Here is a 27,549-nt window from a genome sequence, read left to right as displayed (position 1 = left end):
TTCATTTTTGTAAAAAAGCTTTTTTAATCGATTCACATAGGCTTGCAAAAATGACATTTGAGTTTGAACCCGATCTGTGGTGCAATATAAGTGGAATTCAGGCAGTTAAACTCAATCTGTTGTGCACTGATGAGCAGGAATGCAAACCCATGTGTTATGTGATCTTTTTATCCAGGCACCAGGTGTCCTAGCCATGGCCCTCAAGACCAGCGGTTCAAACTGGGACAGAGGGTGCGTTTCTCAGTCAGATTCTGACCAACCTCCACTCATCTGTAGTGCTGATTTTGCTGGTCTGTGACCTCGTTTTGCAGTTTTGGCCGTACAGTCAGGGTTTGGGTTGAGGAAACCGGTCCAGTACAAACCGACCCACACTGTTCCATGAAGATGGAGTTTATAAAAGCGTACGGCGCACTTTCTCATAAGCGCCGAGGAAAATGAAGCCTCCCATGCTGATGAACGTCACTCTGGGGATGCTGCCGGCGAACAGCCTTTAGACATGATGACAAAACATATAAAAGCAAGAGTTAGAAATAGCTTTTCAGGCTATTAATAATTACACATTGATTAATTGATTAATTGTGATTAAAACATGTCAATGTTTGCTGAGAAAAGCCCCTGAATGAAGATAATTCCAAGACATTATTATGGCACAGGAGTAAATCACTGATATTGTTTGCTTTCATACATTTTCATATATCATTGGTCTGCAGTCCACAGCAATTCATTTTGGATTTCTGAGGACATTTTTGTATTCCTTCTGCGTTATTTTTTAATTGTTGGTTTATGTAAACTTGCTCTTATTCAGAACCGGTTCCATTTTTAAAAAATACTGGAACCCAATGACGCCAATGAAGTGGTAAGTATAGTACTATTCCCGAACTCTTAACTTTTTCTTTTTAGTGAATCATAAACAAAGTGTGTAACCAGTCCGATCCCCAAACAAAGAGCAATTTCATTTTACTGGATAAAAACATACAGCACAACCAATATAGTCCGTGAACAGTGTTGTCTAACTTATTACTGAACGAATGACTCTTATGAGCGGTTCTTTTTAGCCAATAAAAAAACAAAACAAACATGCTAACCACTGACTGTTATGTTGTCCATTGTTTAATTATGTAGATGACTACACTGTAAAAAAATACTTTCATGATTTATTACATTTTTTCTTTTGTCAAATCAACTTAGATAATTAATGTCAGTTTCTGTTGATTAAACCAATTGACTTCATTGTATTAACTCAAATTTTTAATTTTAATGAACTCAATTTTAAGGCAACCACGTAACTTTAAGTTAAACCAACAATTCATTTTACAGTGTAGTTGTTCATAGGACAACGTATCTCAAGAGACACAAAATGAGTTTTGTCAGGGGTATTTTAATAAAATAAAACATATTAAAATATGTAAACACATCTAATTTGTTTAGCACAGTTATTAAATGTATAGTTAATGCAAATTATTGGACTGCTTTTATCTTTGTAAACACCTTTTCCAAGAACTGTTTTAATTTTATTCAGGGCCGGCAGCACTCATGCAGCCCCAGTCCATGACACTCCCACCACCATGCTTGACTGTAGGCAAGACACACTTGTCTTTGTACTCCTCACACACGCTCCTGCCACACACGCTTGACACCATCTGAACCAAATAAGTTGATCTTGGTCTCATCAGACCACAAGACATGGTTCCAGTAATCCATGTCCTTAGTCTACTTGTCTTCAGCAAACTGTTTGTGGGCTTTCTTGTGCATCATCTTTAGAAGAGGCTTCCTTCTGGGACGACAGCCATGCAGACCAATTTGATGCAGTGTGCGGCGTATGGTATGAGCACTGACAGGCTGACCCCCCACCCCTTCAACCTCTGCAGAAATGCTGGCAGCACTCATACGTCTATTTCCCAAACATAACCTCTGGATATAACGCTGAGCACGTGCACTCAACTTCTTTGGTAGATTAATGTCCTGTTAAACCGCTGTATGGTCTTGCCCAGCAATCTTCTTATAGCCTACGCCATCTTTATGTAGAGCAACAACTCTTTTTTCAGATCCGCAGAGAGTTCTTTGCCATGTGGTGCCATGTTGAACTTCCAGTGACCAGTATGAAGAGAGTGAGAGCGATAACACCAAATTTAACACACCTGCTCCCCATTCACACCTGAGACCTTGTAACACTAACGAGTCACATGACACCGGGGAGAGAAAATTGGCTAATTGGGCCCAATTTGGACATTTTCACTTAGGGGTGTACTCACTTTTGTGGCCAGTGGTTTAGACATTAAAGTCTGTGTGTTGAGTTATTTTGAGGGGAGAGCAAATTTGCACTGTTATACAAGCTGTACACTCACTACTTTACATTGTAGCAAAGTGTCCTTTCTTCAGTGTTGTCACATGAAAAGATATAATAAAATATTTACAAAAATGTGAGGGGTGTACTCACTTCTGTGAGATACTGTGTATATATATATACACATACATTATATATATACACACATACATGTATGTATGTATATAATTAACAAATTCATGTTAAATTGACAGCTAGTCATAGAACATTTTGTAAACTAGATGCTACATCAGCAACATCAGCTTGGATGTATCTTTTTTAGATTCATTTCACAGAGCAGCATAAAATATAACATTAGCCATGCTCAATAACACAAGTATTCAGTATTTCTCAGCTGACAGTGTGTTGTTTGACAGATTATGGAGCGTTTGAGCAGGAATGTGCAGTGTAGGGGTTGTTGATGTTGGAGAGGTTAGAGGATGCGACAGGCCATGAAAGTACTGTAGTCTCCTAAGGCTCTTTTCCATGCAGCTGCTTTTGGTATAAGCACTGGCCCCCGGGGCCTCTCCGCATGACTGATGGCCAGATGACATCCACACACGTCCCTCGAGCTCCCAGCACACCCCCAACACTCTCTTGCTTCGGCTCCCTCTGCTTCCTTTCTCGTTTTGTTTCATCTTCCTCAACTCTTCTTACTGTTTCTTTTTAGTCTTTCTTGAAAGTTGCTGAAATCCATGTCTTGCTCACCCTACATACCAAATTCATGCCCTGTCGAGCCATCCAAACAGACTGATTTGGGATCAGCCTCCTCAAGTCCTTCAGTGTGACACCTGTGGGGGATAATGGTGGTCGGAAAGTGGGGGTGGGATGGATCTAAAATTAGAAATAAGGTCACGAGTGGTGTAACCTCTAATACATCAATTTTGTCAACTGCAAAGCTGTACAAGGTGCCAAGCATGTCAGGGATCTCTTGACTATTCCAGTGATTCGCAGAACTCGACGTTTCAGCATGCTTCTGCTGGGATCATGTGTTTTACAGAGAGAGTGAGCATGTGTGTGCGGACCTGTGAGCAAACACACTCATCCTGGAACGAATTAGCAAGGACGCATTCTGACAGTTTGTCTGTGCTGCGTGGGGTTGGTATTTCAGACTATGCACTAAAAGAGAAATGTGAAACCTTGCATGCATGCATTGAGTCAGTTCTGGCCCTATCTTCAGCAACGGAAAACACAAATATGCATCACAGGAACTTTGTACAGTTAAAATATTGTTTTATACTTTCTGAAGAAAGAGTGAGTGCTGCTTATACGATTAGAGTTGAATAAAAATATAGATTTTCTGATAAATAGCATAAAAATACAAAGCAACCAGTGTACTATACACTGTGTACAGAATTATTAGGCAAGTTGATTTTCTGATCATATTTTTTTTTCCAAGCACATTTTACCAATTCCAATCCACATCAATCTTAATAACTACTATTAATATTGTTTTTAATCATTTATAAGTGATATATAATTGTTCATGAAGGCTGGAAATGAAAAATGCCTTATATTTAGGTGTGCAGAATTATTAGGCAGGTTTTCTTTTACAGGCAAAATGAGCCAAAAAAGAGATTTAACTCAGACTGAAAAGTCAAAAAATTATTAAATACTCATGAGAAAGACGCAATACTAATGCAATACTAGAAATTGCAAAGTTAAAGCATGACCAAGGGACAGTAAAATGCTCATTGGGTCAGCGGGGTCAGACAAAAACAGGTGGAAAAGAAAAGACACATGTTAACTGCAAAATAATTAAGAATTAAGTGTGAAACCATTAGGAACCCTTTAGTCTCCAGCGCCACCATTTTCCAGAACTGCAACCTACCTGGAGTCTCCAGAAGTGCAAGGTCTCAGGATCTCAGAGACTTAGGTTAGCTAAAGAATCCTAAAAAATGACCCGCACTTGATAAGAATCACAAGCTGAAGTGTTATAAAATACATGAAGACTGGGTTTTTATAGGCCTTATAAACAGACAGCTTGAGAGTGACTCCTGAAGGACCAGCACCACATCCTCTTGTACCACTGTTTGAAGAATTTATCTTCCAGAATCTGGCAGTAAGTTTTGGAAGATCATTTTTAGTCCATCTCTGCAAGACAGACATTTCAGGATAAGAGATGGACTAAAAGTGAACTCAAACACCTTACTGCCAGATTCTGGATAAATTCTTCAAACAGTGGTACAAGAGGATGTGGTGCTGGTCCATCAGGAGTCACTCTCAAGCTGTCTGTCTATAAGGCCTATAAAAACCCAGTCTTCATGTATTTTATAACACTTCAGCTTGTGATTCTTATCAAGTGCGGGTCATTTTTTAGGATTCTTTAGCTAACCTAAGTCTCTGAGATCCTAACACCTTGCACTTCTGGAGACTCCAGGTAGGTTGCAGTTCTGGAAAATGGTGGCGCTGGAGACTAAAGGGTTCCTGATGGTTTCACACTTAATTCTTCACCTTAATTCTTAATTATTTTGCAGTTAACATGTGTCTTTTCTTTTCCACCTGTTTTTGTCTGACCCCGCTGACCCAATGAGCATTTTGCTGTCCCTTGGTCATGCTTTAACTTTGCAATTTCTAATATTGCATTAGTATTGCATCCTTCTCATGAGTATTTAATAATTTTTGACTTTTCAGTCTGAGTTAAATCTCTTTTTTGGCTCATTTTGCCTGTAAAAGAAAACCTGCCTAATAATTCTGCACACCTAAATATAAGGCATTTTTCATTTCCAGCCTTCATGAACAATTATATATCACTTATAAATGATTAAAAACAATATTAATAGTAGTTATTAAGATTGATGTGGATTGGAATTGGTAAAATGTGCTTGGGAAAAAAATATGATCAGAAAATCAACTTGCCTAATAATTCTGCACACACTGTAGAGGTGCATTCAAGCCATGTTGAAATCACTGCAATTACAAGATTTTGTTTAATCTTTTATACAGCTTGTAATTAGACCTACATCTTTCTGAGAGCTCTAACGTATACCAAGCAAGAATAATTTGCCATAGTTGTCAGTATAGCCAAGTGTTGCAATGGAAACGTACAATTCTGAGGACACAAAAAGCTCAGAGTAGATTGTCCACTATGTCATAGTATGGTAATTATGACAAGAATGCAGCATTATCAAAGTCCCTTTAACCCTTGTGCATTGTTCAAATTCACTACCCTTTCGTTATGTTTGTGGCTGAAAACATCCACTAAATGAAACTGCTGTAAAAATGTATCAGATAAATATTTTTTTCAAATTTTTTTGCATAAATCTGTTAATCAACCTCTGTCCTGATCAAAACTACTAAATGTTTAAAAAAAATCCAAGATTTTTACTTTTTTATTGCCAAGTTTATAAATGATGTCACTGATTTGGGGGAAAAAAACACACAAAATGACTTATTTTCAATATAAAAAGTGATTGTGGACTGGATTTTTTTTTACCTTTTATCACAGTCTTGGACATGTCAAAGATTAGTAACAACAATTGTTTTGATGCATTGTTAGTTTTTGTGCAGCATCAGATTTTAATTTTTTCTCCCTCATTTATTGTTCGTGGCTGTTTTTGCCCCATTGACTTCCATTATAATGACATTTTTTGATTGCAAAGCCATGACACCATAAAATCATGCATTCTTGATTGATGGTGGTTTTCCCTGTTGGGAAGAGGTAAAATTTCTCATATTTACAGTTGATCGCCAGGTGGCGCCATTAACCCTTTAGATAGGCCTGTGCAAAAAAAAGCTTAGTTACTGGCTTTTATATGGAATTATATGGAGTATAACAGCATATTATAGTGTGTGTGTGTGTGTGTGTGTGTGTGTGTGTGTGTGTGTGTGTGTGTGTGTGTGTGTGTGTGTGTGAGAGAGAGTAAGACCTTTGCGCACTTACCTTGAAAATATGACTCAAAATATGCACTTCAGCTCTCAGAACTACATGGAGTAAACAAAAACAAAGTAAGTGTATTTATGCACCTGCTGCCTTTTGATGGTGAGAAGTACAGACTAAACAAAAACAAGGTAAGTGGATTTAAACACTTGCATGCCATCCTGCTGCGTGACTCCAGGGCCAAAGCATTAAGGCAGGAACACACCAAGCCGACACCGACGAACTAGTGGCGAGGAAAGCAGACTGCGGGGTTGGCTCACGTCGGCAAGGTCTGGGTCCAAAGTTGCCCTGACACACCAAACCGACGCTCGACAGCTGACGGCCAAGTAGCACGTCCATTTAGCGCCTGCATAAGATGAAATGCCTTTCCGTACCAGCAGGTGGCAGTAGCTAAACAGCCAATCAGAATGACCAGATGACCCCACGGATGACGAGCTCCGATGCCGATTCAACATGTCGAATTGGCCGAAAAAAAGCTGAGAGGGACCAACTTCAGCCGACAGTGAGGAACACACTGAGAAAACTTAGTCGGCTGAGGAACAAAATCTGCCCAACGGCTGACCGTCGACTTGGTGTGGTCCTGCCTTTATGCCATCGCAAGGGTCCAGAACGTGGATTCTGTGTTCAATCTGTTTTTTTTTTTTACAGAGGAGATGATTGACCTCCATGGGCGCCTCACAATGAGAAACTGGAGTTGTTCCACTTTGGTTCATAATAAATTATGTTCATAAATTTGATGCAGAGTAGATTTTTTACAGAAAAAAATGGAAAAGTGTATCACTGAAGGATTTTTTATGGTTTTAAACTGGCTTTACCATCAAGAAAAGACAAAGCATTTCACACATTCTCACCATCAAAAGGCAACAGGTGTATAAATACACTTACTTTGTTTTTGTTTACTCCATGTAGTTCTGAGAGCTGAGGTGCATATTTTGAGTCATATTTTCAAGGTAAGTGCGCAAAGGTCTTACTCTCTCACACACACACACTATAATATGCTGTTATACTCCATATAATTCCATATAAAAGCCAGTAACTAAGCTTTTTTTTGCACAGGCCTATCTAAAGTGTTAATGGCGCCACCTGGTGATCAACTGTAAAAATGAGAAATTTTACCTCGTCCCAACAGGGAAAACCACCATCAATCAAGAATGCATGATTTTATGGTGTCATGGCTTTGCAATCAAAAATGTCGTTATAATGGAAGTCAATGGGGCAAAAACAGCCACGAACAATAAATGAGGGAGAAAAAATTAAAATCTGATGCTGCACAAAAACTAACAATGCATAAAAACCAATGTTGTTACTAATCTTTGACATGTCCAAGACGTTGTTACATGTCCAAAAAAAAATCCAGTCCACAATCACTTTTTATATTGAAAATAAGTCATTTTTTGACTTTTTTTCACCTAAATCAGTGACATCATTTATAAACTTGGCAATAAAAAAGTAAAAATCTTGGATTTTTTTAAAACATTTAGTAGTTTTGATCAGGACTGAGGTTGATTAACAGATTTATGCAAAAAAATTTGAAAAAAATATTTATCTGATACATTTTTACAGCAGTTTAATTTAGTGGATGTTTTCAGCCACGAACATAACGAAAGGGTAGTGAATTTGCCTACAGTGTATTTTTGAGGTTTTGAAAATTTTCAAAGCATTTTCCCAAAATATATATGAAAACATCCCCAACAACACATAAGGGTTAAGACAAATCATTTCACTGGGCGGCCATCTTAGAAACGCCTCTCGGGCATGTAAGGGCAGCTCCTATCTCTTTGAATGGGGAAAACATCAAATTCTCCAAAGCTGTTCACCAAGCTTTCAATTAAATTTCACATTTGAAATCACCGCTTAAACCATGACAAAAAAACAAAAAAATAAATAAATATATTTTTCAGGTTGGATCAAGCTACCGCGCATGCGCAGTCTTAAATGCGCGCCTCTATCGGAAGTGCGCGTCTCTGCCGCTACAGTGACGCGATGACTTTACCAATTAGCGATTGACTCTTATTTAGAAGGCGGACTTATTCCGCCATTTTGCACGTTGCACTTTCTCCCATTCATAATAATACAAGTGCACCATCTTTCTATATATAACATCTTTGGCATTATTCACAAATAATCGAAAAGACATCTGAAAAGAATCAAATTAAGTCTTCATAAATTAGAATAAAAATGAATAAAGAAATCTTTAGCCCTAGTCATGATGCAAGAGTGTAGGTTGATGCCAGGTTGTTGCTAGGGTGTTCTGGGTGGTTTCTAACTGGTCCAATAATAAGAATCCACTCTCAAGTATCTATACATATGGCTCAGGTCCATCTGAGAGATTTTATTCTGTTGTATCATCCAGCATGTAAACAAGCCTGATTGCAACACCAATAGTAATAAAAATTTGAATGCCATGCATTTTATTACCTATTATCTTGCAAGCAAACCACAAACCATCCCAATCTGCTAACAGGAAATTAAACAAAGGCCGCGATATACTTCAAACGAAGTTCTTTTTTGTTCTTCGTTCAGGAGTAAAACGAAGTTCGAAATACGTGACCAGCGATATACTGTAAACGAACACCTGACTCCGCCCACACTGCTGAGAAGCGGCCATTTAGATGAATATATAAATATGTGGAGTGCACTTTCTTCTCAGTAACAAAATAAACACAACAAAAATGAGAAAACTGCAAGCATTTTTATAGAAAGCATAAGAAAAGTGTCTGATCATAACAACATTGATATGTTTAGTTAGCACGAGCTCTGCAAATTAGCACTCCAGTCACGTTTATATAGCACTTTATTCAATAGACTGCTTAAAATCATGCAGCTTTACAGTATCAAAAATGAAAAAAAGTGTTAGTGCCTCATTTTATCAGAAGCACTACGTCATTTTGTACTATAAAGTGGCTATCCAGTGTGTTCATGTTTTCACCCGCGGAGATCTTACCTCAACGAACTCAAACACACGAAATGAAGGTGAAGGTGTTTTGCAGCTGGAGCAAACTCTTCCTGAAAGTTCGCTTTGGCAAGCCGCCTCGAACTTCCAAAAAGAACACAAAACGAACTTCGTTTTGGCCTGATTTTGTTTGAAATGACGTCACATTCAGTTCGTTCTTCGATTTCATTTGAAGTATATCGGGGCCTTTAAGACAAAACAGTTATGTCACAGTAGGGTTGGGAATCAAAAATCGATTCCCACTTTTTCACAATAAAATTTTCGATCCCACTTATTGATTCCTGTGTGCGCATTTTAATGTGGTTTTAAACCATTCAAGCGCGAGAAGGCGCGAAAGAATTCAATTTGGTACTCATTTTCTGCACACCCAGAGTGCGCGCACAAAAAACCTCCTCTCATATAGTGTACAAATACTGAATTGAGTTCTCTTTCACATCTTCTTGCACTTTAACAGACAAATACAGACACAATTTTGTTAAAATATCCTCGTAAACACAGTTGGTTATGTCTTAAGTGAACGTTAATAATTGAGAAAGAAAACGCACAACCGTATATATATATAAGGATTATTCTATATTTTATTTATAAAAAGAAAACTACGTTCAGTTGTATTTGCTAATTTGTTCTTATTGTATTACAGGCTGTATACTTGATTTAATAATGTTTGAAATTGATATTAGTCTTTTTTATTAGTTAGTTGTTCCTTAGGCTGCTGATTTTGCTCATGGTATTCAGCTGCAACAATGTTTTGCAAAAAGAAACAGAATAAATAGGTTTAACATCTAAATGTTTTTACCATATTGGAATCGAAACTGAGAATTGATAAGAATCAGAATTGGAATCAAAATCACTAAAATTTAAACGATATCCAACCGTATGTCACAGTCAGATGAGGTCATTGTGACAACATCACCTTGCCCAGCCATGATCACCAGTTAGTCAGCAGTTGACGGGTCTAATAACACCCCTATTTATGGCTCTAAAAATACTGCACGCTTACCAGAAGCTTACTAAAGTAGATTTGTGATCAGAGGCTGGTCATACACCACTGCAACACTCTAAATGGAGGCAACATACACTATATCTAACCAAAGCTCCAATTGATTTCACTGCAACTGGAGGTCATTATGAGCTCACTGCAACATGCTCATTGTAAACATTGCTAGCATTACTCCATCAATGGGCTGCTGCATCATCCTGGCCTACTTGCTTGCGGACATGGGATCCGTATGCGGCTGTAGTCTGGGTTGGGGTAGCAACACTTCAAAGCTTTGAGGAAGGTTAGCTCACAAGCACATGGCTTCACTGATTGCCGATGTTTTGGTTGGTGTGGTTAGAAGCTCTCTGCAGAGCTCTGACACACATGGAAGCACTTTCTGGCTTCACTAGTCTGCAATTGGAGCCATTACAGTAATTACAGCTTTAAAGCCAGGCAATTTGTAGAAGGCATGCAGTAGTGAAACTGCCAGAGTTGTTGCCCTTTATGCAAGCATAGCCGAGCCCCTTTGCCTTCTCTGTTTTTTTAGCCCCAGCTTTTCTTAGAGTTTTAAATATTGCAATCTGGGAAGGGATTTTAGGAATTCCTTGAAGTTGTACAGCCTATTGTTTGTGCTGCCTGAAAAAGTTAATCATTTACTGAAGAAATTTCAGAAAAGTTTAAGATGGAGAGAGACAATTTTATTATGAAGAGAGAGATTCACAGGATCACTCAATGGGCATCTGTGCACAGAACAATAGTGACTGCCCACTTTTTTCCACTGACCTTTTAGTGTATTTTTCATGGAAATACAATATTTGAAGCAAAAAAAGTATGCAAACCAGAGGAAAAAATACTTAATATATTTATGAATGAACTACAGTCACACAATGCAAAATGTGTAATCAAATACAAAATTATTTAACAATAAAGATTTTAACCTCTTCAGCTCTGTAGCATATTTTGAATTTTTTACAGAATTAGGCATACCAGAATTTAAAAGAGAGCCCTACTCGCATACTTTGGAATAAATAGATAAAAATGGTCTCATTTTACAGAAAAAGTTAATCATGGGTAAAATATTGCATATTTTGGATTTTATATGTTTACAATACTGTGATAAACACTAACAAAAAGTCAGATTTTATTATTTTTTTTATTAAGTTTTTATTTAAGAGTCTGTAATTTAGGACATGTTTGGTCTATGTCGCTTCAGACAATCTCTTTTGATTCCACTAGGTGGCAATAAACAGGAGAAAAAAGAATTTTTTTGATAACATCTTCTAAGCAAAAGTTATTTAGCTTTAATCGAAAGGAGGCGTTAGACTCTCCAAGTGTACTTTTACAGTCACCATTTTTGATTTCTGAAACCAGTAGGCATACCTGAACTTAAAAGACAGCCCTACCCACATACTTTGGAATAAATTGATAAAAATGGTCTTATTTTACAGAAAACTCTCAGAAGTTTAACACAAGTGCAAGATAATAAAAGCACGCAATAATTCGCTAAAAACGCCATCCAAAATCACAAACCAACTTCCAATCAAATCCATCATCTGCACCCGTTTGATGGCGCGCACGCGATTCGTGTTCTTTAGTCCCACCTCCTCAACTTTGGAAAGGAAAAACTCGGGCTCTGAATGGTCTAGAAGCTTGATCGATGTGTCTATGGAGAGGGGGGGTCGTCAGCTTTCATGACATCACTGCGTGATGACGTCATTGCAAGTCGACAGAAATCAAAGAGAGTCAAATACTTGTCATAAATGTTTTACTCTGCATCGCGTGTTTTGATCTGCGCATCTGAGACATATTATAGTGCAGTTTAGCCATGCATGCTCACAGACACACGAGAATGGTCTCATTTTGAAGAAAACAACCTAAAGTAAAAGCTGATATAGGATATTTTAGGCTAGTATGTGAGCACAGATGTAGTTATCAGCGCAGAAATGATGCATAAGTTTGCTTGTTCACAGGAGTCATTTCAGTTTTCGTGATTCTTTTGAAAATTATTCTTTGTTATGTCACTATAATGTATAAGATCTGTGAAATAAAGTACACAGTAACATTCCTGAGAGTGAGAGCTTTCATTTGATGTGTGACTTGTCTAGGTTTGGTGAGTTTGTGTGCTAGAAATATGAAATATGAACATTATTCATCTGATTTTCTCAAGGGGGCGTTGTTGCGGAAGAACGAATTTAGACCTTATTATTTTCTTTTATGTAAAATTAATGCAAATTCATGGGACTTGCAAGAAAGCAGAGGTTCTACGCTTTCAAAAAATACCATGTATGACTAGTTTTGTGCTTCACAGTTTATAGATTTTTAAAAAATATTTTATAGGGTCAGTATGACCCCCCCGCGGACCCACCGGTGGGTCCTAGGGTGTGGCCAGTGCTCAAGTAAGATCAGTAAGATTTTTTTCTCTTATGCTCACCAAGGCTGCATTTATTTTTATCAAAAATACAATACAACAGTAATATAGTAAAATATTATTACAATTTAAAATAACTTTTATTTAAATATATTATAAAATTTAATTTATTCCTCTTAAGGCAAAGCTGAATTTTCAGCATTATTATTCCTAGTCTTCAGTGTCACATGATCATTCTAATATGCTGATTTGATGCTCAAGAAACATTTCTTAATAATATATAATATGTTGAAGACGGTTGTGCTGATTAACATATTTGTGGAAGCTATGGTACATTTTTATGTGTCCTTGCTGAATAAAATTATAATTTCTTAAAAAAAAAAAAAAAAAAAAAAAAATAGGCATTGCAGTTGTGTGTTTCTTAAAGGGTAAGTTCACCCAAAAATGAAAATTCTGTCATTAATTACTCACCCTCATGTCGTTCCACACCTGTAAGACCTTCGTTCATCTTCGGAACACAAATTAAGATATTTTTTGATAAAATCCGATGGCTCAGTGAGGCCTCCATTGCCAGCAAGATAATTAACACTTTCAATGCCCAGAAAGGTACTTATTTAACATATTTAAAACTGTTCATGTGAGTACCTTAATGTTAAGAAGCGACAAGAATACTTTTTGTGCACCAAAAAAACAAAATAACGACTGTATTCAACAATATCTAGTGATCAAGGTTATTATAGTTTTGCATTTTTCATTAGTTTTTATTTTTATTTCGTTTTGACTTTTTGTTTTCAAATTCAGTTTAGTTTTAATAGTTTTTAAAGTGGGTTTGCTAGTTTAGTTTAGTTTTTATTTTTTGAAAATGCTTAGTTTTAGTTTAGTTTTTATTAGTTTTAGTGTTAGTTTTAGTCTTTTTTTGTAATTTGGGTTATTTGTCAGGGGCAAGATTCAAAAAGGTCAGAAAAAGTATTGTGTAATAATAACTCAACAAAAACATCATATAATTTTAGAAAATATTCATTCAAAAATAAAACCAGTACAGAAAATGTACATATGGGCACAAATATGTAAACAGTCTCAACACTCCGCAGTAAGTGCAAAATGTGTAAGTGACGTGTGCCAGTAAAAAACCTAAAGAGCCAACAGACTAAAGAAGACATACATGAACCGCATGTATTCAACCCATTTTTGAGCCACAACAAGACATTTCTGTCAGATTGTCAGGGAGCTCAATCTGAGAAAAGAACATGACAAATAACAAATAATAATAAAAAATAAAAAAAAACTTTAAATACAGCTTTTCAATTTTTTTAGTGTGTGTGTGACACCTTCACAAAATTGCAAAAAAATCTACCAAAAATCTACACATCTTCTATACAGAATTCACACCCTATACAAATACCACAGCTGTACAATTTTCACACCCTATACTAAATTTACAATAGCCTACTCGTCTGGATTGAAGCAGCAAACATTCAGTGTAAAGGCCAATTCACACCGCACCGACAAACGCCAACAAACTCGTCTGTTGGAGTTTGTTGGATCGGTGTGATACCACTGTTGGCGTTGGTCTGAGTCGGTTTTCACTGGACTGAACATGTTACAAACTCTGAAGTAATCTGACCTGACTACGAACCGTTGCCATGACGATGAGGCAAGTCCCCTGCAAAGACAGCTGTTTGATCGCGCCGGCCTCAAAATATTTTTATACCACTTTTTAATGTGTGTTTGTTAGGTTTCACGAGAACACCTTTGGCGAACTTGCTTTCAAAGTTGAACACTCGTTCTCTTGGAGACGCGGTGTGCACTGAGGGGAGGGGCTGTGGGTGTGTGTGTGCGCGTGCGGGCGCGCGTGTATGTGAGAGACGCAGGGAAAGGAAATGCAGCTGAACAATATTTGCTCTATGAAAGACATTGATAAAGACGAAAACTAAGGACATTTAATCTATAATTTTATTTTATTTTAGTTAGTTTTGCCAAACACAATTAAGTTTTAGTTAGTTACGTTTTTTGTAATGCCTCGTTTTTATTTTATTTCAGTTAACGACAATGTTTTTTCCCACCTAGTTTTCGTTTTTTCGTTCGTTTTCGTTAACGATTATAACCTTGCTAGTGATGGGCGATTTCAAAACACTGCTTCATGAAGCTTCGAAGCTTTATGAATCTTTTGTTTGAATTAGTGGTTCAGAGTGTGTATCAAACTGCCGAAGTGATGCGATTTCAGTAAACGAGGCTTCGACGTTTCGAAATTTTCAATAGTTCACGTTATTTTGGCAGTTTGATACACGCTTCGAATCAGTGGTTCGGAACGTGTATCAAACTGCCAAACAAAAGATTCGTAAAGCTTCGAAGCTTCATGAAGCAGTGTTTTGAAATCACCCATCACTAGATATTGTTGAATAAAGTCATAATTTTGGGGATTTTTTTGCACACAAAAAGTATTCCATAGTACCTTTCGGGGCATGTGAAAGTGTTAATTATCTTGCTGTCTATGGAGGCCTCACTGAGTCATTGGATTTTATCAAAAATATCTTAATTTGTGACAATTTTTATTTTTTGTGAAATAACCCTTTAAAAGGAGCTTATAATGAACGGGGGAAAAAACATTGTTGACTGAGGAATGCAGTATTAGGACACAGTCATTTACACTCACCCAGGTATTCCTCGGCTCTTCCACACTTCATACAAAACCATTGGGATGTTTCCACTGGCTGTGCTTGTCCCAGCCTGACAAAAAGAGACAAAACACAGCAATGACTGATGATCTGTCGTTAAGCTTCCTGTCAAACATGTGAACACACACTGTGTTTTGTCTTCCTTTCGATTCTGCTATGTCCCTGGTATACATTACCCATCTCCACCTGTTCAACAGCTCCCCTTTCTGCTCAATCTATATTTATAGTCTCTCTTCTGCAAACTCACAGTACCTTCTTCAAAACAGCCATCTATATCAGGAAACTGTGAAGGAGAGTTAACGTAACAACTGTGTGTTTTACTCTGGCACAAACCACTTTCTGAAGCTAATTTCGATAGCTCTATATTTAGACTGGGTTAGTTTTTCATATTTCAGTGTTTAAGTTGATGAGTTGACTGTACATTGAGCAGACCAGTGCACTGCAGTTCCCCACAGGGCTTGGAAAACAGCCTGGAGTGTCTGTAGGCCAAAACACACAGTAAAGCAGACATGCCTGAACATGAGGTCTCAATTTCTTTGATTGGTCAAATGAAAGAGAGAGAGAGAGAGATTTGGGCAAACACAAGGCAACTTGAAGTGATGACCTGAACCATAACACCTTCAGCGAAACACATCATTGTTCTCAGCCAATGGCGTGAGGAGACAGGTGCAAAAAAGACCCTTCACTCAGACTTCTACTTCTTAAAGCGGCCAACATTTTATTCAAATGCAAAATCAACTCCATTTATAATGTTTGTCAAGTATAAATGTAGTTTTTCTTGACCATTCCCATCCTCTCTCTCTGACCATTAGAATTAAACCGTTTGTGCTACTGTATCTTTAAAATTCTATATGTAAAAATATTACACTTGTATATTACTCTGCACCTCCTTATATTAAAGGGGTCATAAACTGTGTTGTTTTATTGTTTTATAATGTTTCCTGGGGTGCACTTATAATGTTAGTATGATTTTTACATCAAAAATTTGTCATAATTTAGAAATAAAAGGCATTTTTCCTACCCTGATTTTAGTCCTCTTATTTGAACGCTGTTTTGGGGCGTGTCTGCTGTGAGACTTCAGTGTAAACGCCCACTGCTGTGATTGGCTAACATCTTTGCATATGAAATAGCTAAGTATTACACGTGGAATTTTCTTGAAAACTTTTAGCACGTTTTTACTATTACAACTCTCAATGTTTACTTATTGTGAAAAGTGTTTTCAAGAAAAGATTGTGGTATGAAAGGTTGCAGTGATGAGCATGTAGCATGTTGAGCGCATGAAAGCAGTGATCTCATCATTGTAACTCGATTTCTGCACACTAAGGGGCCGTTCACACAGAACGCGTTTTTCTATTCCAATGCGCTACTTTCCCATTGTTTTTCTATGTAAACACGTGCTTGACGGACGTGCATGACGTTACGCTCGCGTCTCGCGTCTTTTGCAACGCCTCACACATGAGCGCCGCGTTTTTAAGACGGTGTGTCAAGTTAAAAGAATTTCAACTTTTACACGCAGTGCCGCTCATCAATGTCAGTTCCAAAACAGTGGACCAATCAGAAGAACTTGGAGGCGGGGCAAGCGTTGCGAGTTGGCATGACAACTGTTTTATATAATGGCAACATGGCGGAGGAGGCGCTCATTATTATCTTATTTTCTTTTTTTCCATGTCAAAACTTGTATCTGTAAATTCTGCAGTTTGCCTATTTCTATTATTTCCGTTATTGTCGTTATTGCATCACGTCTCAAAGGTGCGTCTCGAGACTCTCGCGTTCTATGCTGCGCTTTTTTTAAAACCACTCCTGAGCGCTGCGTCTCGCGCTTTTAGACGCAAAGACGCGTTCTGTGTGAACGGCCCCTAACGAATGCTTTCATTATAACTATCAGTGCAAACATAATGTCAATAAGAGATTTGGTGCGAGTCCAGAACTCAGTCACTGATAAACTCACGATAGCTTGATTGCTTTCTATGTGCAATTTAATGACAGTTTACATAAGATTATTTTCATCCTACTAGGAGAAACAATGAGAAGTTGACTGTGACAGTCACTGGTTTGATTTACTAACAATAAACAATTCTGAGACAAAGACGACTGTACATGGTTTTCCTCAACCTGGCGCTGCACAACAATTTGCACTCTTCAAAGGCATGTTCATCGCTTATGTCACGTTCCCAGTCATTCCCAGACTACATTTCCTACAATCCTCCCTGGCAATCACCTGCACTCACTTCACCAATCAGTAATCACCACACTCAGCTGCAGCACATTATCTGGACTATTTAAGCCACTCACATCCTGTCATACTTTGCAAGGTCTTGTTTACTTCTGTGACAATTCTAAGCGTTATCTACCCTGTCTGTCTGCCTGTTTCTGATCCTGTTTGTTCCCCTGTGTACGATACTCTGCTGCCTGCCCTTTTGGACTGTTTATTGTTTCCTGGATTTTTGATTGTAATCTGCCAGCCCTGACCCATTGCCTGTTCCTTGACTATGATCCTGCCTGCTCTCTGCCATACCTGTTTGCTGTTGTTCTACCATTGCCTATCTGACCACGAACTCTGCTTAAATAAAGCTTGCAAAGCTTAGTTGCTCGAAAAAATATTTTACAGATTTTTAGTAATTTACTGTAAATTTAATGTCAACCTGTAAAACTTTAAATGTTGCTACTGTATTTTTATGGTAAATTTCTGGCAACCACATATTTTTATTTATTTTTCACCATAAATGTCACAGATTTATTTATTTATTTTTTCACTGAGGCCGGGCCAAGTTGCAGAGTACTATGTTAACAGAGACTCAGACCATTTCAGAAGATTTGTCTGAGTGTGGTTCCCCTCATTGCAAAGACTATGTATCTATCTGTATCTTCACAATAACATTGCACCTTCCCATTTAAAAAAAAAAAAAAAAAAAATCTTGTTTTAATGATATGTTCCTGTATTAAAAATTCAAATGCTAAATATGGCTCTAGAGTTGGGTCCACCACTATAGCTCTGTTATAAAACTGACCTACATAGACAGCTGATTTCTAGACAGCATCCTAACTATTATGGAACCTCATAGGTGACAGATTGGGATCTGCTCTAAATAAGCAGCAATTAGCAGTTCTCAACTGATTTCTACATTGCTTATCATTAGCATGTTAAGGGCAAAATTGTCTAAAACTGTGTCAGAAATCGCATACTGTCTAGTAGGTACTACATTTGTTTTGAAACTTTTTGGCCATTAAAAAAGTATGTTCTATTGTATGAATGTGTGTAGTATGGATGAAATTTGGATGTACTAAATCTGACATGTTGTCACTGCCATGTCACTGTCCTCTCCCGGATATCATGGTATGTTAATCGGTCATGCAGGTACTTTTCGCCTACAGTTTTTTGAATACTATGAATTTGGACATACTACTCTTTTTGTGTACTGTTTTTCACATACTAAATAGTATGGAGGTAAGTATATATAGATACACAAAAATGAATAGAAATCAAATCTTCAATCATATTGAGAGCATGTGCATCAGAATCCAAATGTATCAGGAAATCTCTATTGATACCCAGTCCGGATGCTAGAGTGTTGCCAAGATTTTGCCATGTGGTTGCTAAGGTGTGGTGGGTGGTTTGGTCTGGGAGGTAACTGGTCTAATCAAAAGGGTATTCTTTGTCTGATGAAGAGCCTGTATGCTCGGATGTCAGCTGAGTCTTTTAATACATTTCTATATTTTTGGAGCCGTGGTGTGCCGACTTCACACTTTTTTTCTACACAGTAAGTTTAATCGCCAACAATATTATTGTTTTTTTTGTTTTTTTTTTACTTTATTTGTCACAGTGCATTCTGGGATTACCTTCTCTGTTACATACAATGCTGCTTTAGATTTTTGCCAAAATTTGGCAGAAGCTGAAGTTGCTTAGCTTTTGGAACAGCCTTTGCATCAAACTATAATGCTGCCTAGATTTTGGAACAGAGCATCTGCACCAGATACGAAGTCTGCAGCCTTGCAGCTCTAAAGTACAGTTCCGTTCCAGTCCATAGACAACTGGAAATTACACTTGAATATACAAACGTCTTCTGACATCTAACATGCACATACACAGCTCTGTCTGTTTTGAGTCTCGACTGGACAGCAGACAGTAAGAGGGAGTGCATTTGTGCGTCAGTAGCGTCCCTGGATAACCCTGCTATTGGATCAAGCTGTGTGTCTACTGAGGCTTTTTCTTCACTCTCTCTCTTCTGTTGCTTTTGTCTACATTAGGCCCGTTTGTTTGCTCACCTTGCACTCCATCTGGGAGGCATCAGGAGACAGATTTAAACAACAGTTTCAGAGTCTCACCTTAGCCAACATTATCCGAGTCTTCGCCACATCCAATGGAGTTGTGACGAACGCTGCTACTCCACCTGGAGAGAGACATATTGTGCATATGTATCAGCACATAAACACAAACAAGCACTAATTACAGTGTTAATCATATTATAATTACCACCGAGCATAAATGTAAATATGTGGCATGACATCAGCACTGATCACCCGATGGAAACGTTCTGGAGAAAAAGAGCGAATGCGGATGAATTTTTCAAACTAGCCTGGCACTGTCAGGAACCGGTAAACATTCATGCACATTCATAAACTTGTTTTGGCGTGAATGAGAACAGAAAGAGGTTCTCTCTCTTCTCTAAAAGGGTTCGGACAAACAACAGCATCAAACTTTAAACATGCTCTTCTCAACACTGAAATAAACCACTAGTTCCCCATAATGCCTAATTTCACTTCATTAACCAACAATTAAAGGTGTCCCAAATGCAAGTGATGTGTTTTAGAGAAATTTCCAGTAACAGGCTGTCAATTACCACAGAAAATAATTTTGAGTCGTAACTCGGATTGTAAAAACAAGCAAAAACTTGTATACAATGGAAGTTAATTCTTCCATATAATGTAATATTTTGAGCAGTAAAGTTGTCACCATTAGTAGCAGTTGGGATTATTTTCTTGGCATAAATTATGGTTACGTGTTACCAACATAATTATATAAATATAAACAGTTTTACCCTGGTGTAGACCTTAGTGAGGTTGGACACCATATCGAATTTAACGCAGATGAATATGAGGCTGTGACGGAAAGACGCACAGTCTTTACAATGGCACTCACTGTATAAAGGTCCTAGATCATGTAATTTTCACAACTCAACTTTTAAAACTGTTTTATGGAGTTCATGTCTACTGAAAGTTTTTTTCTAAAGACGTTTCGTCAGGTGAACAATTGAACAAATGTTGTTAAACAACAAAAGTACAATCCACTGAATGCACTTGTATTTCATTCCTGTCAAAAATAAATATGGAGCTTCCCTGACTGAGGTCTCTTCTTTTGTTCCTTGTTGGCTGAAAGATCTTCTCAATCCTACCCAAATAGCCGAGTATCTCACCATTTTCTTTTGCAATTTCTTGAGCACTTGACTGAATCCTCTATATAAACAAATAAATAAATACAATTTAAATGTAATATATCAAATTTGTAAATAAATAAAATATTTTAAATACATAAAATTAAAAAAAAAATGAATAAAAGGGGGAAAAAATACTTCTCTTACAATTTCTTTCTTTCCTGACTATTCTAACTCATTTCCCCCGAACAAACTCAATTCAAAAGCATCTGCTACATTGAAAAATCAAGTTTTCTTGTGCATATAGGGCAGAAGTTACCAGATTTATCAGCTTTAAATGATCATGGTAATGGAAGGAGGATCTATAATAGGAAATAACTCTGGACAGACAAGGTTAACATGCGATTCTACTTCATTAGATTCATGTTAACCCACATAATGTTTAAAGGGTTAGTTCAACCAAAAATTTAAATTCTGTCATTAATTACTCACCATCATGTCGTTCTACAACCGTAAGACCTTCATTCATCTTCGGAACACAAAATCTTCGGAGATATTTTTGATGAAATCGGAGAGGTATATGACTCGTCTTTGGTGTCATTCTAATACGTTGTTTAAGTTCAGCGCTTCCAAGTTCTACGTCAGAACACGGACTCATTATTGCCCGGCTCCTGCTTCAGCATCACACGCATGCGTCGTGTAGCTCACGAGTGCAACTTTGGCAAATACTACAGCATTCGGACGTAAACACGGAAGACCTTCAATGTGCTTACTGTGGCAACTGCGTAAGAATAATGACAGGGAAGAGAAGCGATTGTTGAATAAAGTTGTTATTTTTGTTTTGTTTTTGTGCACAAAAAGTATTCTCGTTGCTTCGTAATTTTAAGGTTGAACCACTGAAGTCACATCGTCTTTTTTATCGATGTCTTTAGTACCTTTCTGGACCTTGAAAGTGTTGATTATATTGCTGTCTATGTACATTTTTGCAGATTTATTAAAAAAGAAAAACAGAAATATCACATGGTCCTAAGTATTCAGACCCTTTGCTCAGTATTTAGTAGAAGCACCCTTTTGATCTAATACAGCCATTAGTCTTTTTGGGAAAGATGCAACAAGTTTTTCACACCTGGATCTGCCATTCCTCCTTGCAGATCCTCTCCAGTTCTGTCAGGTTGGATGGTAAATGTTGGTGGACAGCCATTTTTAGGTCTCTCCAGAGAAATTGGGTTTAAGTCAGGGTTCTGGCTGGGCCATTCAAGAACAGTCACAGAGTTGTTGTGAAGCCACTCTTTCATTATTTTAGCTGTGTGCTTAGGGTCATTGTCTTGTTGGAAGGTAAACCTTCGGCCCAGTCTGAGGTCCTGAGCACTCTGGAGAAGATTTTCGTCCAGGAAATCCCTGTACTTGGCCGCATTCATCTTTCCCTCAATTGCAACCAGTCGTCCTGCAGCTGAAAAACACCCCCACAGCATGATGCTGCCACCACCATGCTTCACTGTTGGGACTGTATTGGACAGGTGATGAGCAGTGCCTGGTTTTCTCCACACATACCGCTTAGAATTAAGGCCAAAAAGTTCTATCTTGGTCTCATCAGACCAGAGAATCTTATTTCTCACCATCTTGGCAAACTCCATGCGGGTTTTCATGTGTCTTGCACTGAAGAGAGGCTTCCGTCGGGCCACTCTGCCATAAAGCCCCGACTGGTGGAGGGCTGCAGTGATGGTTGACTTTCTACAACTTTCTCCCATCTCCCGACTGCATCTCTGGAGCTCAGCCACAGTGATCTTTGGGTTCTTCTTACCTCTCTCACCAAGGTTCTTCTCCCCCGATAGCTCAGTTTGGCCGGACGGCCAGCTCTAGGAAGGGTTCTGATTGTCCCAAACGTCTTCCATTTAAGGATTATGGAGGCCACTGTGCTCTTAGGAACCTTAAGCAGAAATTTTTGTGTATCCTTGGCCAGATCTGTGCCTTGCCACAATTCTGTCTCTGAGCTCTTCAGGCAGTTACTTTGACCTCATGATTCTCATTTGCTCTGACATGCACTGTGAGCTGTAAGGTCTTATATAGACAGGTGTGTGGCTTTCCTAATCAAGTCCGAATCAGTATAATCAAACACAGCTGGATTCAAATGAAGGTGTAGAACCATCTCAAGGATGATCAGAAGAAATGGACAGCACCTGAGTTAAATATATGAGTGACACAGCAAAGGGTCTGAATACTTAGGACCATGTGATATTTCAGTTTTTTTTTAAATAAATCTGCAAATTAATTAACTTAGATGATTTTAGCAAATGGCTGCAATATAACAAAGAGTGAAAAATTTAAGGGGGTCTGAATACTTTCCGTACCCACTGTACCTCTCGGATTTCATCAAAAATATCTTAATTTGTGTTCCGAAGATGATCGAAGGTGATTTTTGGGTGAACTAACCCTTTAAGTTTCATGGCTATACTTTCAAAAAAGCAATGCCTTTCATTGTAATCAAATTACTGTAGGGGCAGCTTTTGCTTGTTTCCTGAGGGACGAGATGAGTAATGAAAAGAGATGAAATTGTCTTCAGTGGTAATCAACAGCAAGTCACACATGTGAAATTGTATTGTACGCCCAATATTGTACTGAACCCAGAACAACACTCTTTAAAAAAGTAAAAGAAGAACACAATAATGGGGATTGAGAAAGATTTGAAAATAAAGCGTTTCTTGTTCTCTTGAGGCTTGCAGCTGTGGCAGTGATGGCAAGCATACACAACCATACAAAGCGTCACAATTCACATTTGTTTGGGTGATTTCACAATGACGCCAACAACTGCAATCCACCTAAAATGATATATCTGTGCCAAAGCAGCACATGTGCACACACAATCCGAATCCAACATCACTCTCTAGGTGGCGTGGCTGGCAGCCATGATCTTTCCCCTTTAGGTGAAGCATCCTCATCCCTCCATTGTGTCACAGTACCTGATGAGTTATCACGAAGATGTTTTCCTGAGTGGTGACTGGGGAATTAGACAGCTGCAAGGGCCCCTGGGCCAGACTTGAGCTCCTTTAGAGTAAACTCTGACTCAGTGACTGCTGACCACAGCTACAAAAGTTACAGAGCATGATGCAGGGGCAATAAAAGGTCAATGTTGCACACTTCCTCTACTGACTCTCCACCTACAATTACAATTTCTGTGCCTCTCTGTTGGTGCACACCAGCTGATGAACAACCTGATGTCACCATCTTGACCTCTGTGGAATTAAAAAGGAATGTGGCTGGGTAAAGTTTGGATATTCCTGGCGTTGGACCCCATCCCAACTCCCTATCTCTCGTTCTCCTTCGCTCTCTTTCCCAGACCTCTGTGCCGAGGCTAATCCCACACACCTGCGAGAGCTCCGCACACTGCTGCCTGCCAAGAGTCCAGCCGTCCCCCCTGCCTCCTCCACCACACGGCCTACAGAGTGAAAGAGGGAGAGAGAATTGGGGATTATTACATTTATCAGTCACATTAAAAAAAACACCCAAATCCCTTGGGTTTACATGTATGGGAACTCAACAGAACAACTATCCTAATGTCCACTTCTCCAGTATGATGTCAAAAGTCTCATTTTCCACACAAGGAACGGTGACAAAATTTCAAAGAAAGAAATCTTCCCTGACTTCCACAGCTCAGTGCTATTGTACACACATGTTAACTCTATCAATCCCTGGAAAAAAACATTGTCTTTCATGCTGGTTCAGAGTTTTCCAAAAAACAAGGGGAAAATGATATTGAGCTTTGATGAGTGTCACAGATGGAAGATTATGGTGAAAAGGGGAAATACTAGTGCTGGCTAAGATATTAGATCTGTTCCAAAACCTAGTGTGCTGCGTATCTGTCATCTACTGTTATGTCTACTAAAGAAGTGTTCCTAACTGAAATAAAGCTGATCAAAGATAACTTTTTATCGAGTGCATCTCATGTGGCATGCAATTAACTTTGATGTTAGCATGTTGCTAAGCTAACAAAAAAACAAACAAAATCTAGCATAAAAGTACACAGCACACAGAATATAAAGCAAACTGGTCAATTTTTATTTAGTTTTTATTTTGTATTTGTATTATTTTTTGGTATTAAACAAAATATAAGCATGTGTATAATCAACGTTTCTTTCTATGCTACTGTTTAAAGTTTGGGGTAAATAAACATTTTAAAGGGGGGGGGTGTGTAATGCTATTTCATGCATTCTGACTTATTTACACTGTTAAAAGAGTTGCATTCTCATGCTAAACATGGCCAAAGTTTCAAAACATGAGTTGGACGTATGACGGAGTATTTCTGTGCCAAATCCACTACTTCCGGTTTCGGTACAGGATTCGTTTTTTTTCAAATGTGTACTGTATGACGTCAAAAAAGAGCGGAATTCCTTGCATAGGCACTTCTCCCTGATAAGCGCGCACACACACATCACCCAGAGCACAAGAGCGAGAGCACGCCCATCAACGCTCTTCGTTCTGGTTACGAAAGTCGAGAGATTTTTCAACAATGGCTGTGTCCCAATTCAGAGCTGCACCCTTTGAAGGCTGCATACATCATTGAGGCAGTCTCATTTACAAAAATAAGCATTAGATTGCAACGTTAGAAAGAAATTACAGTATTTTACTCCTCACAATGAATATCAGTCAATTTTATTACGGTAACTTTTCTTAAAGGTTCTCTATCCTGAGCGGAGTAACTTCCTGTTGACGTTCGAAGTGTTGTAAGCTAGCTCCCTCCTCCTCCTCCCCTCCCATCCGTGCTTCCTGAAACAGTCATTAACACGCATTTAAAATCATTCTTGACGGTTATTGGCCGGAGCATGTTTATTATGTTTCATGGTCCAGGCTGCACCAGTTTGTTTTTGTTGCCGTTTTCGGAGCTTGTAGCGACTACAGAGACCGTTTTTTTACAGTGTGTTCAGGGGACAGGCAGCTAGTGGATAGTGAGATGTTTGCAGTATGTGACAAAAAATGTTTTGGCCTAAAAACGCGTGACATCACTTAGAGGACCTTTAAATAAGGCATCTTTGATGACGTATGCAGCCTTCAAATGCGACCTCCGGAGGACACAGCCTCCAAAATGAGACGCAGCTCCTGTCACCGATGTCTGTGTTTTGTTGGAAATCGCCATGCAAGTGCATATAATGTAAACAACACAAATGTTTTTGTTCCCTTTTTATTATAATGATGTCGCAGCTAGCATGCGATATCTCTAGGCAGAAGCTGCGCGCACTCGTGACTCTTTAGCTCCGCCCACAGCACTAACAGCAGACACGCCTTCAGGATCTCTGGCTTTTTTCGAAAAGACTCAGTTTAGCGTATCTATCTTTTATAAATATGACAAAACTAAAAACTTTTCGGAGATATGAAAGATGCATTGTTACCCTATATGTACTCAAGATTAACATGAGATTGGCAGAAACTGTGTGTGATACCCCCTTTAATGTTTTTAAGTCTCTAATTCTGACCAAAGCTATATTTGTTTGATCAAAAATGCAGTAAAAACAATAATATTGTGGAAATATTAGAATTTAAAATAACTGTTTTCTATTTTAATATATTTTAAAATGTGTGGGGGGTTTTTCTGTGATGGCAAAGCTAAATTTTCAGCAGCCATTACCATAGCCTTCAGTGTCACATGATCCTTCAGATCCTTTTTGTGGAAACAGATAAATAGAAACTTCAAAAATTTATTTTTATTTTTTTTTTTTTTTTTTTTACATTATAAAATGCCTTTACTGTGACTTTTGAACATTTTAATGCATCTAATGCTAAATAAAAGTATTGGACTGTTAAAAAAAGGGAAGAAAAGGAAGAATTCAAACTTTTTAATGATACTACATTTTGCATATTTTAGTTGCAATGCATTCTGGGATTGTCTTCTCTGGAAATCATACATCTAATGCTGCCTTCATGTTTGGCTATAATGAGATATACAAAATATGTCTCGTTATAGCCAACATTATAAAACAATGTTGCTGCCTTTTAGAAGAGTATTTGCAAAGCTGTCATGCGGCTAACTATGTTTTGGAACAGAGCTACTGTGTTGCTGAGACAGGTAAGACAGGTTTGACAGGATCTCAGTCATTTGCACAATTTGTACTAATTTTAGGATGGCTAATTGTTGTTTGAACTTAGTATTTAAAGAGGTGAAGTAGGAGGGAAGGAATGTGGTAAGTTAAAGAGAAATGTGTGTGTGAGGACTGTTGTAGAAAGGAGGAGGGAGTTTCACGTGTTTGTTGGTTTAATGTTGTGTTTGGTGGGAGTTATTATGCAGCCAGGCTGCAAATAATTGCTGGAGTTTTCCTACAGCCTCAGACCAGGAGCATCTGATGGCTAAGAAAGGAAAACAATTGAAGCACAGCATGAAGTAATTATGAATGATCCACTCCAACTCTGTGCACAAGAACACACACACATAAATGCTCTCTTCGTCAGTACATCATGTGTGTTTCATTAGCTGTCAGATTAAGGAAGAGTCTTTGTTTTCAAGTTCAAAGAGCTTGTGCTGGAGAACATCCATTCCTCCTCGTCACACTCACTGAAAACAAACTGGAAGCAAGTTGTCCTCAAAACAAACGGATTGACCACTGCACTACATGCCAGGATGTACCTGACATGAACTACATTTGGCACTAAGACAGGTATTACATTTAACTGTGATTATATTCTATCATTAAAATGACATCAAAATCATGTCGTTGCCTTCCAAAATATCTCAGAATCCCTTCATAATGCAATGAGATGTGTTGCCATCTCAATGTTGCTACATGTGGGCACTATAGTGGAAATTAGCGTGTATTCTTCTTAGACTGCTTAGAAATCTTCTTAGCATGTCTACCGTCTTCTTCTATGTCAACTACTTTCATGGAAGAGAAACAGCTTGATGAGTCTATATTGACGCAAATATAGTAAATATTTTGTCAAGTCATGTTCATTCATTTTAGTGTTTTATCTATAATTTTGGTCAAAGAAAAAAAAATTGTTGATGAGAAAGAGTTAAAT

At 38.1% G+C, this 27,549-nt stretch overlaps 1 protein-coding gene across 1 annotated transcript in view; it reads right to left on the bottom strand.

Moving 5' to 3' along the window:
- Nucleotides 1-27,549, bottom strand: part of slc25a26 (solute carrier family 25 member 26) — a 65,207-nt gene continuing 37,658 nt past the window's right edge. Inside the window, exons 6-9 of the mRNA XM_048173697.1 lie at nt 23,911-23,980; nt 19,502-19,566; nt 15,157-15,230; nt 1-488 (exon numbers count right to left, since the gene is read on the bottom strand). Of these exons, the coding sequence (XP_048029654.1) occupies nt 392-488; nt 15,157-15,230; nt 19,502-19,566; nt 23,911-23,980 (306 nt within the window). The 3' untranslated portion in view covers nt 1-391. The remainder of the gene's footprint in view (nt 489-15,156; nt 15,231-19,501; nt 19,567-23,910; nt 23,981-27,549) is intronic.

Source organism: Megalobrama amblycephala, linkage group LG21 (genome assembly GCF_018812025.1).
Source record: "Megalobrama amblycephala isolate DHTTF-2021 linkage group LG21, ASM1881202v1, whole genome shotgun sequence".
Taxonomy (NCBI): domain Eukaryota; kingdom Metazoa; phylum Chordata; class Actinopteri; order Cypriniformes; family Xenocyprididae; genus Megalobrama; species Megalobrama amblycephala.
This window is presented reverse-complemented; position numbering and strand designations above follow the sequence as displayed.